The following is a 14,888-nucleotide window of genomic DNA, read 5'->3' as shown; positions in this document are numbered from 1 at the left end:
TGGAAGATAAGACCAGGCTTCTCATGTAGTCTTTGGGGGACCCATTACCCCTCAGCAAGGATGAAAATCTGGGCTTCTTTCTCCATCTTCTCTGATACCACCTTGCAAGGCATTTTGGGATCCCTTCTTACAGCCTGGTGAGGATGAAAGTCTAGCCTCCCCACTCATCCTCTACTCTTAGGGTAGGGAGGCAGGGGCAGGGAGAGGGGTTGCAATTTTTTCTGTAGAGTTTGGCTAGAGTAGAAAAGTTAAGGTCTTAAAGTTTTATTTCTAGGCTGCCTCTTTCTTTGTCCTTTTACTAGAGATGGCAGACTTCCCTTGGGACATTTTTGTCTGTTACCCATTGACATTTTTGAGTTGCTGGTTTCTCCAGTATCCACTCTGAGATATAAGAAATGAACAAACAACAACAACAACAAAACCTGGAAACTCAACAGTATTTTGTTCCTAACACCCCAAGATCTCTGGGTGGTTTGCCTTCTTCTCTCCACCTTTTTAGTCTCCTTATGTTTGTTACAAAATATAAAATGTAATGTTCAAGAATTTTTAGCTGTATTTAGTGAGAAGCATAGGGAAAACTGCATCTACTCCATCTCCCCAGAAGCTCAAGTCAGGAAAATAATTGTAGACAGAAAGAAATAAAAAACAAAAGAACAACAAAAAAGAAGATTGGGATGGTGTTTTCTTATTTTCTTTTCTTCTCAGACATCTGTGCTACTGAGAATCAGTTTCAAGGTAGCAAATAAAGAGTCACTTTCTCTTCCCTCCTCTGCCCAAACAGAAGTTCAAGCTGAAAGTATGTGGCAAGAGCACAAGAAAATGATATGATGTCTATCAATAAATGTTCCACATTCTCCAGCCCAGTAAATGTCACATTTGGTTATGAAATTGAAATACGAAAAGTAACTGTTTAAAAATATTCCTCTGACTTAGTATTTGTTATAACTATTGACACAAATAGAGAGATTGAAAAATCAAATCATATGTCGCCTATACACTTTCTCAAGTGCATAAGTTAACAGGCTGACTTCCTGAGTGATTCCAATAACTGGGATTCTCAGTTGCCTTTTGGGCTCCATTGTAACACAGTTGAGAGAACAAGCATTCACACCGCTTCCCTGGATGCTGAAAGTACCCACGAATTGCTTGGCTTGGGAAGGAGCTATCATTGTACTCCACTTGTCACCCATATGATTGGGGGATCACCACGTGGGTTTTATCCAATGTCAGCTTAGTTTTAAATTACATAATTGGATTAATATCCTATCCAAAAAAACATGATCACAACACTCCCCAAATCTCTGCATTATCATAGCCTTACAAGGTAGAGCCATGAATGAATGAACAAATGAATGATGAAATGAACCACTTCCTTTTCATTACAACCCAGCCAATTTTTGAGGGGAAACATAACAAATGGCCTCATACAACACAGTACAGCACAGCCCCAGAGGAAGAAGTTGGCTCATTCCTGCTAATGGAAACTAGAAAAAGACAATAAAAGAAAAAAAAAAAAAAAGCTTGGGCACTGAGCAATTGCTTTCTCCAGATAACGAAGAGCCTGCCACAGTACCTTTGCACTAGACTATTCGATAAAATGTTGCATCATTACCCAAATATAAGGTATTCTAGTGACCATGTCAGTCCCACCATTTGATTTGAATGATTCCATAAGACAGGGTCAAACTGATGGGTCAAGTGATTATTTTCTAAATATCCCTTATATGTAACTATCCATTTACTAGTATCTCACTGGCCTGTCCCAATCATACTTCTATTTCACCTTCACCAGTACCTCTTCCATCCCTATCTGATTAAAGAAAGAAAACATCTCCATACAAACAAACATAAGAAGAATGAGAGGGTTTTTTTTTTTTAAATCCTTGAATAATGACCACAGTTCCTAAACAATGTTAGAAAAGCTCTTATAGATCCGACATTGCTCCACTTTCTGGAGCAGAATCCTTCCAGAATGCTCTGTATAAATGATCAATCAGAAATTCATGTCTAGAAACTCCTGACTACTCAAGGAAACCCTACTCATCCTACTCATACTTTAGTTTTCTCAGCAGATTTTGCTTTTTCTTCTTTGGAAACAAAGGGATCAATCTTCTTTCAGTTTCTTGCTGTTTCTGAAGTAATGACTACTGCCTCTGACTTGCTCTGTTTTGGCAGTCATGGTTCCAGGATTGAGAAATCTTATGACAGAAGTATGCACAGATGCTGAGGTACAAAGAGTGGTCACTAGGAAAGGGATATCCGGGGAAAATGTCAAGACAATGTCAAAAAAAATCTGAACTGAGCCCACTAAGACAAGTAGGAGTTAATTATGTAGGCAGAGAGAGCAGAAAGAGGAATGAGGGAATTCAGTGCCTACCTAAAGAGGCTTGTTAGGCTGGAGCAGAGGTTAGAAGCGAGGGGGGTGGGAAATGGGCCTGGAGAGGTAGTGGAAGCCAGATCTTGAAGATGAGGTCCTGACTTAAAATGGAATGAGGCAGAGCTGGGAGTGCAAAAAAGTTATTAAAAACTTATCATGCCCAGAACTTGGATTGTGGACAAACCAGAAGAGTAAAAAGAAAAGAAAGGAAACAGTATGGTATCTGTTCCTCTTCTGGTGAACAGAGAGGGTTTAGCAAAGCTAGTACCTCAGATGAAGGTAGGTTTGAGAGGCATTGGCCACTGTGAGGTTTCAGATCCCTCCAAGATAGCCCTGGAGGCAAAATGAACCCTCAAAGAGCTGCTGGCCCAGAAGGGAATCAACAGATTGAGTGACAGGAGATGAACAGAGGAGTTCTTGCTACTTCCAAGATTCAGCACTTTGCAGTTGAGTCCTGGGGAGACCGGGGGGCAAACCTGGTGCAGATGTGTCTTGGGAGCAAGAGTGCCTGCCTAGGAACAAGTCTACTGATCGTGAACAGGCTCTGCCTACTTCAGCTGCCTAGAAATCCTCTATGCCTTTCTGCAGTCTGGCTCAGTATCTTCTTTAAAAGAAACTTCTTGATATGACTTTGGTGATAATGCTTGTCCTACATTTTATGATATTTCCAGGAGCTCTAGGAAAGGAGGAATGAGTCACTCATCCTATTCAAGGAAACCAGCCACACTGGGCATTCATGAAATGTTTCTGGGATGTTGGTGCTGGGAATCTAGAGGTTAGCCTACAGAAATTCAAGCAAGGAAGGACAAACACAGAGGTGGCGTTGAGGGAGTTCTGCAGCCATACAGCCCCGCAGTTTTCCAGTTGCTATCCTTCAACCTGTTCCTCTTGGCAAGGGAAGTCCATGTGTTCAACATACTTCCAAGAAGGCAACAGGGGAGGTGCTCTGAACCTCTTCTTCCCACCTAAGAGCTAATCCAGAAAGCATAGATGAATTGAAGTAATTTAGTATAAGCACAGCATTGAATTTGATTTCATTTATTCCTATAAGATATCCTAATACCTCAGTTGCATTAAGGCCCTCCCTAGTCTGGTCAAGATGGCCAGTGATTCCCTCATAAGAAACACAGCAGGGCAACCTTTACAGATCTTAGAAAGGGTGTCTTGGTAAGGCAAGGGCGCCCAACCTTTTGCAAAGAGAGCTTATCTCCAAGGACATCCTTCATGGTCCTCCTTCAAACAACCCCTTCCAGACTTTTCACCCCAAACCAAGAAAACTTTAGATTATTGCAGGAGCCTTCCACTGAGTAAATCAAGGACAAATACTAACTTTCTACGTGAAATTGTATCAGGCTCTGATGGGTGAGTTTTCAATTCTTCAAATCCCTCTGTGCTTGGCTGCCAGGAGAGAGTATGCACTGCTTCCCCAAGGTACACACGCAGGTTCAGACCTTGGCCCCCATCCCCCTTCCACAGCCTCCAACAGCACCCCATCCGCAGTCATGGTCTCCCTCCTGAGCAACTCAGCCTCACGCCATGGCACCTGACACCATGGCCCTCCACAGTGCACACTTTAATTTTCAGAGTCCGTCCCCTCCTGTACTTCTCATACGTGGCTGCAGTTCACAGGCTACCTTCCATTCCTCAGGCACCAAAGTTCTCCATCCTTACTCATGCTGCTTCTCCACGTAAAATACTCTGCTTTGTGTTTCCCTTTCCCTCATTATTCTTCCTTCTTTCTTGACACATTGAAGCTCTTCCTCTGTAAGTCTGCTCTGGTTCTATGAGTTAGAACTTCCTTCTCTCCTATCTCTTTCTCTGTTCTCTCTCTTTCGTCCTCTCTGCTCTGCTCTCTCCCATCCCACTCCTTTCTCTGCCTCTGCCCTCTTCCCTTTGATGTCCTATGGAAGTCTCTTAGTAGCTTCCCCTCAATACCATGTATTACTGCTATGTATGTGTTCCTCTGAGCTCCCTGATTACACTGGAAGCTCCCTGAAAGCAGGTAGAGAGACTTCCCTTCTGTTATATTTAGTTCCCACCTTGTGTAAATCAATAAATGTTTAAGTAATGGGTGAGCCTAGGAAGGATCTTGGACCTGGGTCCTTACCACACTGCCCCCTGCTCTAGCAGCCTTCATTTCCAGCCTGTCACTCATTCTTAGGATTGCAGGAGGCCACATGGTGAAAAACACAGGTGCTAAATGAAGACTTCTTGTGCTTGACACCCAACTCTGCTCCTCTTCCAGCCTTATGGCCTGGGGCAATTTGCTCAACCTCTCTGTGCCTCAGTCTTTCCATCGGCAAAATGAGAATGACGGTATCTATGTCATAGGGCCACTGTGAGAATAAGTGAGGTAGATGGTCCAATAATGCCCTCAACCATGCTGCAGTTATGTGAAATAAATGTTAGAGATTACTGTTTTTATTGCCCCGAACCATACTTGCATGCTGACAAAAAGCTAATGTGTGATTCTTAAATCCTCTGCTTTTTATTTTTCAGCAGCAACTCAAGGCAATATATATGGTACCATTTATATGAACACTTATCTAATTGGCTATTTGAGGATGTGGCATTTTCCTCTTAAATCAGTCCTTAGATGACCTGCAGTGGCATCATGTCAGGAAAGAGGAAGGGGAATGTTAAACTGGAGACCACAGCTGGCCCGTTTATTGAGAACCCTAAGAGCGGGGTGTCAGATTGGAGGGCCTCGGCTTTAACTGGGGGGTGAGGTCCAGTTGAGGATACAAACTCATAAAATAACATTACCATTTCCCACTGGATATAAATGTTCCTTTAAACAGTTGCAACTTGAAAAAAATCACAGTTTTCTGACGAATATAAGGACATATTTTAGAGAGATAAAAATATCCTAGATGTAAATATGACTGGTTTGAAATATATCAACTATGATGAGTTTTCCCAACGTCCACAGAAGCCCTGGGCAGCAGAAAGCAAGGCAGGAGTGCTGCTAAAAGGCAGACCTCACTCAGCCCTACCATCCCCTGCCCTCTGTGCAAGGGGGCCCTTGGCATTGGCAGAAGAGCAACCCCTCTACCTTCTCCAAAAGCTTTGCATTCATGACTCTCTCTCCCCCTCTCTCCACACCCCCATAAACACACACACACGCATGCACACACACACGTACACACACACTTCTTAGTCCTAGCTTAGAGCTACAGTCAGTCTCAGTTATAATTGCCCTCATTAAAAACCTCTCAGTTGTTTCAGACAGAAGTATATCTCTGGCATGGTCCCAGTAGAAAGCCACACACTTCTTAGCTGAAACAGAAATGTGGGTATAAATATCTCTCTCTATCTCTCTCTCTCTCTCACACACACACACACACCCCAAATTGTTGAGCTTTTATTTACATTCCCAGTATAGAAAGAACACAGTCAAACAATAAGAAAATGAAATACCCACTGTCCCTGAGGGTCCATATTCTACCTGAGGAGTCCGTATGATTTTAACAACACACACAGAATAACTTCCAGTGTGTGTGGGCATGTTTTTCTCAAACATGTCATCATGATTCCTGCAAAATTTAAATGTTTCTGTTATTCTATTAAATGTATGACCACACAAATAAATGTAAGTGGAATGGCTTCTAAAGCAAACGATTTCAGCTCTTCGAAGAGGAACTTTGTATTCTGGTGGAGGGCTCTGGAAATAGGGGTGTGAGGTGCATTGCCACAAGCCATCGACATGATGAGTAGTCCCTGGGAGACAGGCAGACTTGCAACTTCTCAGCCTCAGGGAAAATTGCACTGTTATTTTTGGCCCACATGTCAGAGGTCACTATTCATTCTCAAATAGCAAGAACAGGCTACAACCCTCGGTCCTCACATGGTAGCCAAAGGGAATGATGACACACACAGACACTCACACACAGGCATATAACCCTTGAGTGGATTAATACAAACTTTCTCATTGGTTACTCACAACAGGCCTGGGAATGAAGAAACACAGACACACTATCTATCCCATCTTACAGATGAGCAAACTGCAGCTTCCAGAGGGTCACAGTAACTACCTAAGAAATGGCAAAGCCAAATAAAACATCTTTCTAGACCTAGGCTCTTCCCTAGACTCCCCATCTTCTGTACTTCCCACTTGCTTGCACTGTCTCAGACACAATAAATGGGACAAGGTAAATAAGAACAATAAATTTTCAGGCCACAGTAAGCTCTTTGCTTCAGAATAGCAAGATTCCTGTATTTCTGGTTTTCTTTTAATTCTACAAGGGGTAAACCTGTTGCTTATCTCAAATATCAAAACTCTTGCCTCCCAGAGGAAAGATAATGCTTTTTTTTTTAATTTTTTATTTTTTATAAACATATATTTTTATCCCCAGAGGTACAGGTCTGTGAATCACCAGGTTTACACACTTCACAGCACTCACCAAAGCACACACCCTCCCCAATGTCCATAATCCCACCCGAGGAAAGATAATTCTTTTTTTTTTTTTTTTTAAAGATTTTATTTATTTATTTGACAGAGAGAGATCACAAGCAGGCAGAGAGGCAGACAGAGAGAGAGGAGGAAGCAGGCTCCCTGCTGAGCAGAGAGCCCGATGCGGGGCTCGATCCCAGGACCCTGGGATCATGACCTGAGCCGAAGGCAGCGGCTTAACCCACTGAGCCACCCAGGCACCCCAGGAAAGATAATTCTTAAGGAAAATTCTTGAAGTGAACACATCTGGGTGCTTTTTTTTTTTTTTTTTACATCTTAAAATATCACCAATACTCATAAGCATTTACATCCTCTTCACATAACAACTAGTCTTGGGAACACCTTTGCATACATCAAACCAGGTCAGAAAGAGAAAGTCCAGGAAACTCGCCTAAACTGTAAAATGACTTGCTCAGGACCACAGGGCTTTTCAGGAGCAGAGACTTCTGGTCTACCAAGCAGTGCCTCCCAGCTATGATGGTGGCACTGGTAGGGGCCTCCAGAGGAGGCTACTGGGAGGCAGGGCTTGACTTTCCCAAGGGTCCTGGAATCTCTTACCCCCATAACAAATGATGCAATGTGATACAAGGATGCATTTGAGCATGAAGCTGTGTAGAAGTAAAACTCGGCAAACATAGTCAGAAGAGTAGGGGAAAACTGCAAAGGTTGCCTTATAACCAGTGGAGTTCTTAGGGATAAATTTGAGAGCACAAGGAAGAAATAGAATGTCCAGGCAGAGGGAATAGTGATTGCCACAGAAGTAAGGTAGCTGTAACTAGACTGTGTGTAAGACAGAACCATCCAGCCATGTGGCTTGGCTAAAAGACAAGGATTGCATGTCTACTTGCTAAACAAGGACTAGAAGATTTCAACCTGGAAGTGCCTGGGTCAAGTCTGCATTTTAGATAGATTCCCCAGGGCTATTTCAGGATAAATCTTCAGTGTTGCAGGTGTGACAGATGATAGGAAGCAACATTAATAAAACCTTTCAGAGACAGCAGCTAAGGGGGGTAAGATTTAAGATACATGAAATACTGGAAGCAAGGAAGAAAGAGAGGGAGATGTGTTCTCGGACTTCTGGCTTAGGCACAATGTAGGTGGTGATCCTATAAACTGAACACAGAGAATGGAGAAAGAAGGCCAGGTATGAGAGCTGGTGGAAGTCTGTGGGGGACAGAGTAGCTTTGAGCATGTTGATTTGGAGAATCCATTGAACATCTGGGTGGGGCCATCCAGTTCACAGCGAAGGTTCAATGGAGAGGTCAGAACTCAATATATAAGCTAGGAAGTCATTGGCCATTTGTGGAATCAGGGATATTTTTGTGGAATACAGAAAAGGCAAATCCAGAAAACCCTGACATGACACTAGGATTGCCATTTGAGGAATCTTGTCTCAATATACCCACGGGTGGTGGCCTTGAACATTTCCAGAGGAGTAGAGGTTGTTGACAAAGGGAAGAGCCCAGCATGGTGGAAATTACTCTCTGGGCAGGGGTTCCAATTTCCTGGACCGTATCACCATAGGGCCGGACTTGACAATATCCAAAAGGATCTCTTCCAGGTTTAATATGCTGTAATTATAAACCTCTCCCCACTATTGTAAATCTGGTAACCGACACATTTACTCTGGAGGAAAAATCTTACCTTTAGAAAAGGAAGAAGATTTCCCCAAGACTGAGAGTGGAATATCAATGCTTTATTGGCTCTATGTGCCACGCAGTTGCAACTCCCAACTCTCTGGTAATGAGGGAAGGACAGAAGAAATTTAAAGTCAGCCATCAGAAAGGAGGAATACCCAAACTTTGCATCAACATGGATGAGACTGGAGGAGATTATGCTGAGTGAAATAAGTCAAGCAAAGAAAGTCAATTATCATATGGTCTCACTTACTTGTGGAGCATAAGGAATAACACGAGGACATTGGGAGAAGGAAAGGAAAAGTGAAGGGGGAGAAATCAGAGGAGGAGATGAACCATGAGAGACTGTGGACTCTGAGAAACAAACTGAGGATTTTAGAGGGAAGGGGGTGGGGACATGGGGGAGCCTGGTGGTGGGTATTAAGGGAAGCATGTATTTCATGGAGCACTGGGTATTATACGTAAACAATGAATCTTGGAGCACTACATCAAAAAGTAATGATGTATTGTATGGTGACTAACATAACACAATACAAATTTTAAAAATAAAATAAAATAAAGACATTCTACAGAATGACTGAACTACTTAAACAGAAATGATTTCTACAATAAGTTATGGTATAGATGAGTCAAACTGAGAGAGCTAAATTTAGGGTTTTTAAGGACCCCTCCCCGATTGATGTCAGAAGTTTCCATGTAACTATAGGGAAGACAAAAATGCTGATACAGGCTGTATTTTATTTCTCAAGGACTAGGATATTCAACCCATCTGAATAAAAATAGTTGCGATGTCCACCCACTAGCAGGACTGGGGTACAAAAGTTGGCAGGTTCCTCGTATCACAAATGTAAAGTGGTGACACACATAGGAAGATGGCCAAAACTGACAAGGCCTTATAAGGATATAATGCCTGGAATCAGGGTGCCTCTCACCACATAGGGCCGTCAAGCTGAAGTGATCAGTGATCCAGGGTGAGGACCTACAAGCACGGAGACAGAGAATGAAGGAGAATCAGGTCATGCATCAGGATACAGGGAGAGGCCATGCAAGAAGAGGGGTTGAACCAACAGCAGAGTTAGGCTAAGAGCTGAAGTGGAGAGTCAACGCAGAGCCAGCAGAGACAGAACGAGGTTCCTACAGGTCAAGGATGAGTGTCATTAAGTTCTCATCATGGAGTTGCTTCTCTGCATGAATTGTCAGGAACCACTAGAGTGGGGCCGTTTTGAAGCAACCTTAATGCCTATTCCCGTGAACCTGTGTTGCTGTGACAAGTCCCTTTTTGCCTGTTTTCGTTGTCTCCGCTACATGATACTCTTAACCTATCCATAATCATGCTATCTATGCATCTCAATAGAAACCAGATGGCGGGCTAACTACGAAGGTTTGGATGCCACTGCGGGTAGGATGGTAGATCATGGTTCCTTAGGTCTTTCTGTTCTCAAGGGCACGTACCAGTTTAAGTAAGAGGCATCACCCTAATTTCATTGCTATGAATACAGGGCTTGTGAAAATCAAGTGTACTCGTGATGAACAAAGTTGTTTGCTGACTCTCAAAGAGAGTCTTCTGGTTTGGGTATAGTGGTGCCAGAAGGATGACTAATCATTTTGTTAGCTGTGCTCCAACACTCAAGTCATGACACATCCTCTCTAGTGCTAGTTGGGCCACTGTGACTTGCTTAGCACCATACCATGGCCATCGGGAACAAGAAACACCACCTCTGGCTTCTAAGAACTAAAATATTGACAGCAGAGGAGCTGCATCATGACCACAGGAAGCCAAGAGTCAATGACACAGGTTTCCACGGACAGAATGCCACAGCTGTTGCTCATAAACAAAAGGGCAGAGGAGGAATAATGACAGTATAAGATAACAAGAAACTATTTTTTGCCTATCAGTTTGGCCAAGATTGAAGGGGAAGAAGTTCTCATGCCACTGGCAAGTCGGCAAGAATGTAAGGCAATAAACACTGTTATACACTGTCAGATCCGATCTTGGGAGGGCGGGGAACAACTGAGTAATACATGTCAAAATTCTTAATATTCACTCTTTTTGATCAATCTTAACCCTAAGATTTGTCCTCAGTATTTAACAGGACAAGGGCACCAAGATGAGTTCAAGGAGGCTCATCACGGCATTTTTATAAAATAGTGGAAAATCATAAGTGAATTAAATGGAACCAGGTGAAGAAATTATGGTGCATTTACTCATGATGAATGCTATGCAGTCACTTAAAAATGATGGTGTAGGGGCACGTGGGTGGCTCAGTGGGTTAAAGCCTCTGCCTTCAGCACAGTTCATGATCGTAGAGTCCTGGGATCGAGCCCCGCATCAGGCTTTCTGCTCTGCGGGGAGCCTGCTTCCCCCCCTCTCTCTGCCTGCCTCTCTGCAAACTTGTGATCTCTGTCTGTCAAATAAATAAATAAAATCTTTAAAAAAAAATTATGGTGTATTCTACCTTAATTGACATAGAAAGAGTGTGACACGATGTTAAATGAGAGAGTAGCTGACATTGCACATATAGTATAGATACACTTATAAAAAAGGAATTATATTTCCATATCCATATGTATTCACAAGTACAGAAATGGGAATGAAAAGCATTCACCGAAACGTAACAGGGGTTTCCTCTGGCAGTTTTTGGGAGAGAACTGTATGTTCTGATTTATAATTTTTCAATATTTTTGGAGTTTTTAAATGATGAGCATATATTAGTTTCATAATCAGAAAAATAATAAGGTTACAGAAAAGTAAAATAATAGTGGCCAATGTTTTGGTTACTGAACATGTTAAGAACCCAAGGAAATCAAAGAAATATGAAGAAACTGAAGAGAACTTTTCAGTAGAAGTGACCATTATTCTTAACAGCTCCAAAGTAATTTTTTAATTAGGACAGATCTAATTTATATATGTATCACTCTGGCTCTCAAACTCAGTGGGTAATAACCTATATCCCAGTTGAAACAAAATATTTTCAGCCCAAAATAGATAAGGTTATAAACCCATCAAAAGTGATAACTTCCAAAAGACACCAGGAATTCAAAAAAAGTAAGACAAAGGAAAATGTATAAAATCTACTTAGCTTTTAGGGAAAAAAGAAATCAAATGATGACAAAAATATCAGCTCCAAAAATACCAAAAATGCTTCAACAGGAGAAAATAGAAAGCAAAGATTGGCATATGGATGTCAAGATTCTAGTGTCAGAGAGGTTTTGAAAATTGGTCGTGCGTCACCAATTATATATATCCAAGATCAGTGTGACAGATACTCCCTTCCAAAAGCAATGGCAAGTTTTTTTTTTTTAATGCCCTAAAAATCTCTTTGCAGTGACTGACTGATCGTGTAGCCATAATATGAGATTTTTAAATTCAGTTCATGATTGGTGACCAAATTCTAATGTCGGAAAAAGAAAGGAAAGAGATAAAGTTGCATTAAAGCCACTGTGTCTATTCCCATCTCAGAGGTATCTTACACATAAATGTCTTTTCTTCTCATCTCCAGAAAAAGCACAAAGAAGAAACCGCAGCAATGGCCAGGTTGACAGAATCCATGAGTGAGTAACTTGAAATTTATTTTTTTAACTTGAAATTGATTCTTTATTTTTGGTTTTTAATGGGAAACCATAAAATCATGCAAAAAAAATCCCTTTCTTCCTGATTATCTCGTTCTCATCTAGTCTTGTGATCACCAAGGCCTATTTCACATATATTATACTGTGTGCTGATGTTACAATATGGGTTACTTGAAATTCTCCTTGTCTGGAGTTGAACTCTGTGCTGAAATTGTTATTCAAAGTATGGGATTTTATTTGTAGGTCTGTGTTGAAACTTGGGACCCACAATAATTCCAATCTGACTCTTAAGAGGTTTAGTTAAAGCAGATATTTCACAGGCTGGGTAACCTAAAGAGAAGAAAGAAAGGTTTGTCACTGTTAAACCTTTCAGGTGTACTTCAGAATTTTAGGATACAACAATTTAAAAATGGAGTGTTTGATGTGGAAGTAGCTGGTAATGATTCAGGTTTGGAATGGATCAGTGGCATAATGCTTTAAGCTCTTCAGTCAAATAAACAGGATACACAAAGCATTTTTAAAAGGAAAGAATTAATTATAATAAATCCTTCTGCAAAATGAGAAATACAGTTCCATGCATTGAAGTTTGAATATTAAAGACCATGTGGATATGAAATACAGACAATGCAGTTTCTTCCCTTTGGAAGTATACATTTTCCTGGTGATATAATTCATATCCGAAGTTACAAGGGAAGCTTGGAGACACTTCTTTGTCATCATTCAGTCCATGAACACCTTATTAAATTTGACCTGCATAGTTAACCATTAACCTTGCCCACATTTAACTGGGTCCCTGCTTCCTCCTTCTGCTGTTCCTCAAATCATGAGACTATTAAAATACAAATGTTCTCCTGTAGCATACTGAATGAATCCCCCCAAAATCTTCCCCCTTCAAGAAAAAGAGTAATGTTAAAAAGATCTTTACATAGCATATCGTTAACTCCTGGCCCAAAACCGTGCATGATTTCATTTATCTTGAGCATTAATTTTAACCATACAAATGGTGATTCCAGGGGCTGCACAACCCCCCCCCACAATTTACACGCCTTTCTTCCAATCGTTTCTGTATCAATCCAGCCCTATCTCTGCCCCACCCTTCTTCCTACCTCAAGTCTTGCAGACTACAACATTTCAAAGCATTTGTGACTTGATTTGAAGAACCCAAAATTGGTCCCTTGTAAGGGAAAGGACCTTAAGTCATGGAATGTGCTCTTCTCAGACTAAGAAGGAAATAGTGAGGTGACCAGTACCATCACAAAACTGACAAGTGGGACCGTGGACAACACCAACTTATTCACAATCCACGGCACATTCTCAGATTTAGTTCTAATCTCTAAGTCCAAAGTCACCAGAACAAAAGACCCACACAAATTCTCTGAATACTAGAAGGATCAGTGGCCTGGAACACAGCATCACTGCCAATAAATGGAGTCTTGAGTGTGGGAGAAAATTGAACTGCACGGTGTTGCATGTGAGTTGGGATGCTAACAGTTTTCACAATGAGGTCCATGTTAGAAATTGATGTTCTAATTCAGTGAACTTTTCAATTCTTCTAACTGAATTGTAAAACATTAAGGGCACTATAAGAGTCAATATTTTCGACACGGTCAGTATTTCTGATAAAGGTGTCCTAATTTTTCTATCTCTATGGGATCCTGATGCATTTAAGTTAGAATTCCAACCACCCCCCCAACACCACCACCACTACTGGACTACTGATTTGTTGAGTTCCGGTTTCAGGTTTACCTCTGCAATAATTTTAATGACTTTGACCCATGAATCTATTGGCTTAAGAGAATTCTGTAAAAATTGAATTCCAAACCTTTTTTTAAATTTTTTTATTTATTTTCAGCATAACAGTATTCATTGTTTTTGCACCACACCTAGTGCTCCATGCAATCCGTGCCCTCTCCAATACCCACCACCTGGTTCCCCCAACCTCCCACCCCCCGCCCCTTCAAAACCCTCAGATTGTTTTTCAGAGTCCACAGTCTCTCACGGTTCACCTCCCCTTCCAATTTCCCTCAACTCCCTTCTCCTCTCTAACTCCCCTTGAATTCCAAACCCTTGCATACGTGAAACAGTGGAGCCATTCTTCTAATTTGCTTTGTCTTTATGAAAAAGATTACATGGGTATGTTCAATGCACAAGGAAATTTAGAGAGTGAAAACAGATCTTAGATTCCTACTCAACATTCCAGTTTACTGACCCTTACAAAGGTAAAGAACACTATTATAAAAAATACCTAATTCTTGTAGGCACCTGCTATGAAAGTTAATCATGCAGTCACCACTAATAAACATTTCATCAAAACTAAACTCATGAATAATGTTACAAACAGCTATAGGTTGATGGTACATAGGAAATCTACAAGGAAGTAAATACATAATTACAAGTAGGGAGATTCTATCAGTAGGCTAAGCAAAGAATTAGCATGCAATTACAACACAATAAGTTTGATGGGAACATCAAATCCATGGCCACTGGGGAAAAGAGACATAAACAGAACCACAAATGCCCAGGACACAATGCTCTGAATGGTTTTCCAGAGTCAGTAAACACTTTGCTTGTTAATCTGCCAAGCAAAAGCCATCTGGTTACTAGAACATCTCTATGTTTAACCAGAATCAGATGGAGATTCTTCTCCTACCACCATAAGGGGCCAAATGCAGTCAATGGGTATTCAAGTACCATGATGGGGATATGGTATCTTCTCCATCTTCTAGACCAGGGATAAGGAATATTTTTTTCTATGTGCCATTAGTCACCACCTCAAAAAAAAAAAAAAAAATCTGTGTTCATCTACCAATTCTTTAAAAGGGCAAGCAGAAGACACAATGTTAGCAGATTT

The 14,888-nt window shown here is 41.3% G+C and overlaps 1 protein-coding gene across 1 annotated transcript in view; it reads left to right on the top strand.

Annotated features, from left to right (window-relative positions):
- Positions 1-14,888, top strand: part of KCNJ6 (potassium inwardly rectifying channel subfamily J member 6) — a 268,883-nt gene that overhangs the window by 70,217 nt on the left and 183,778 nt on the right. Inside the window, exon 3 of the mRNA XM_032354960.1 lies at positions 11,968-12,019. Coding sequence (XP_032210851.1) covers positions 11,995-12,019 — 25 coding nt within the window. The 5' untranslated portion in view covers positions 11,968-11,994. The remainder of the gene's footprint in view (positions 1-11,967; positions 12,020-14,888) is intronic.

This window comes from Mustela erminea, chromosome 1 (genome assembly GCF_009829155.1).
Source record: "Mustela erminea isolate mMusErm1 chromosome 1, mMusErm1.Pri, whole genome shotgun sequence".
Classification (NCBI taxonomy): domain Eukaryota; kingdom Metazoa; phylum Chordata; class Mammalia; order Carnivora; family Mustelidae; genus Mustela; species Mustela erminea.
Note: the sequence above shows the minus strand (reverse complement) of the source record. Positions and strands in the feature narration are given on the sequence as shown.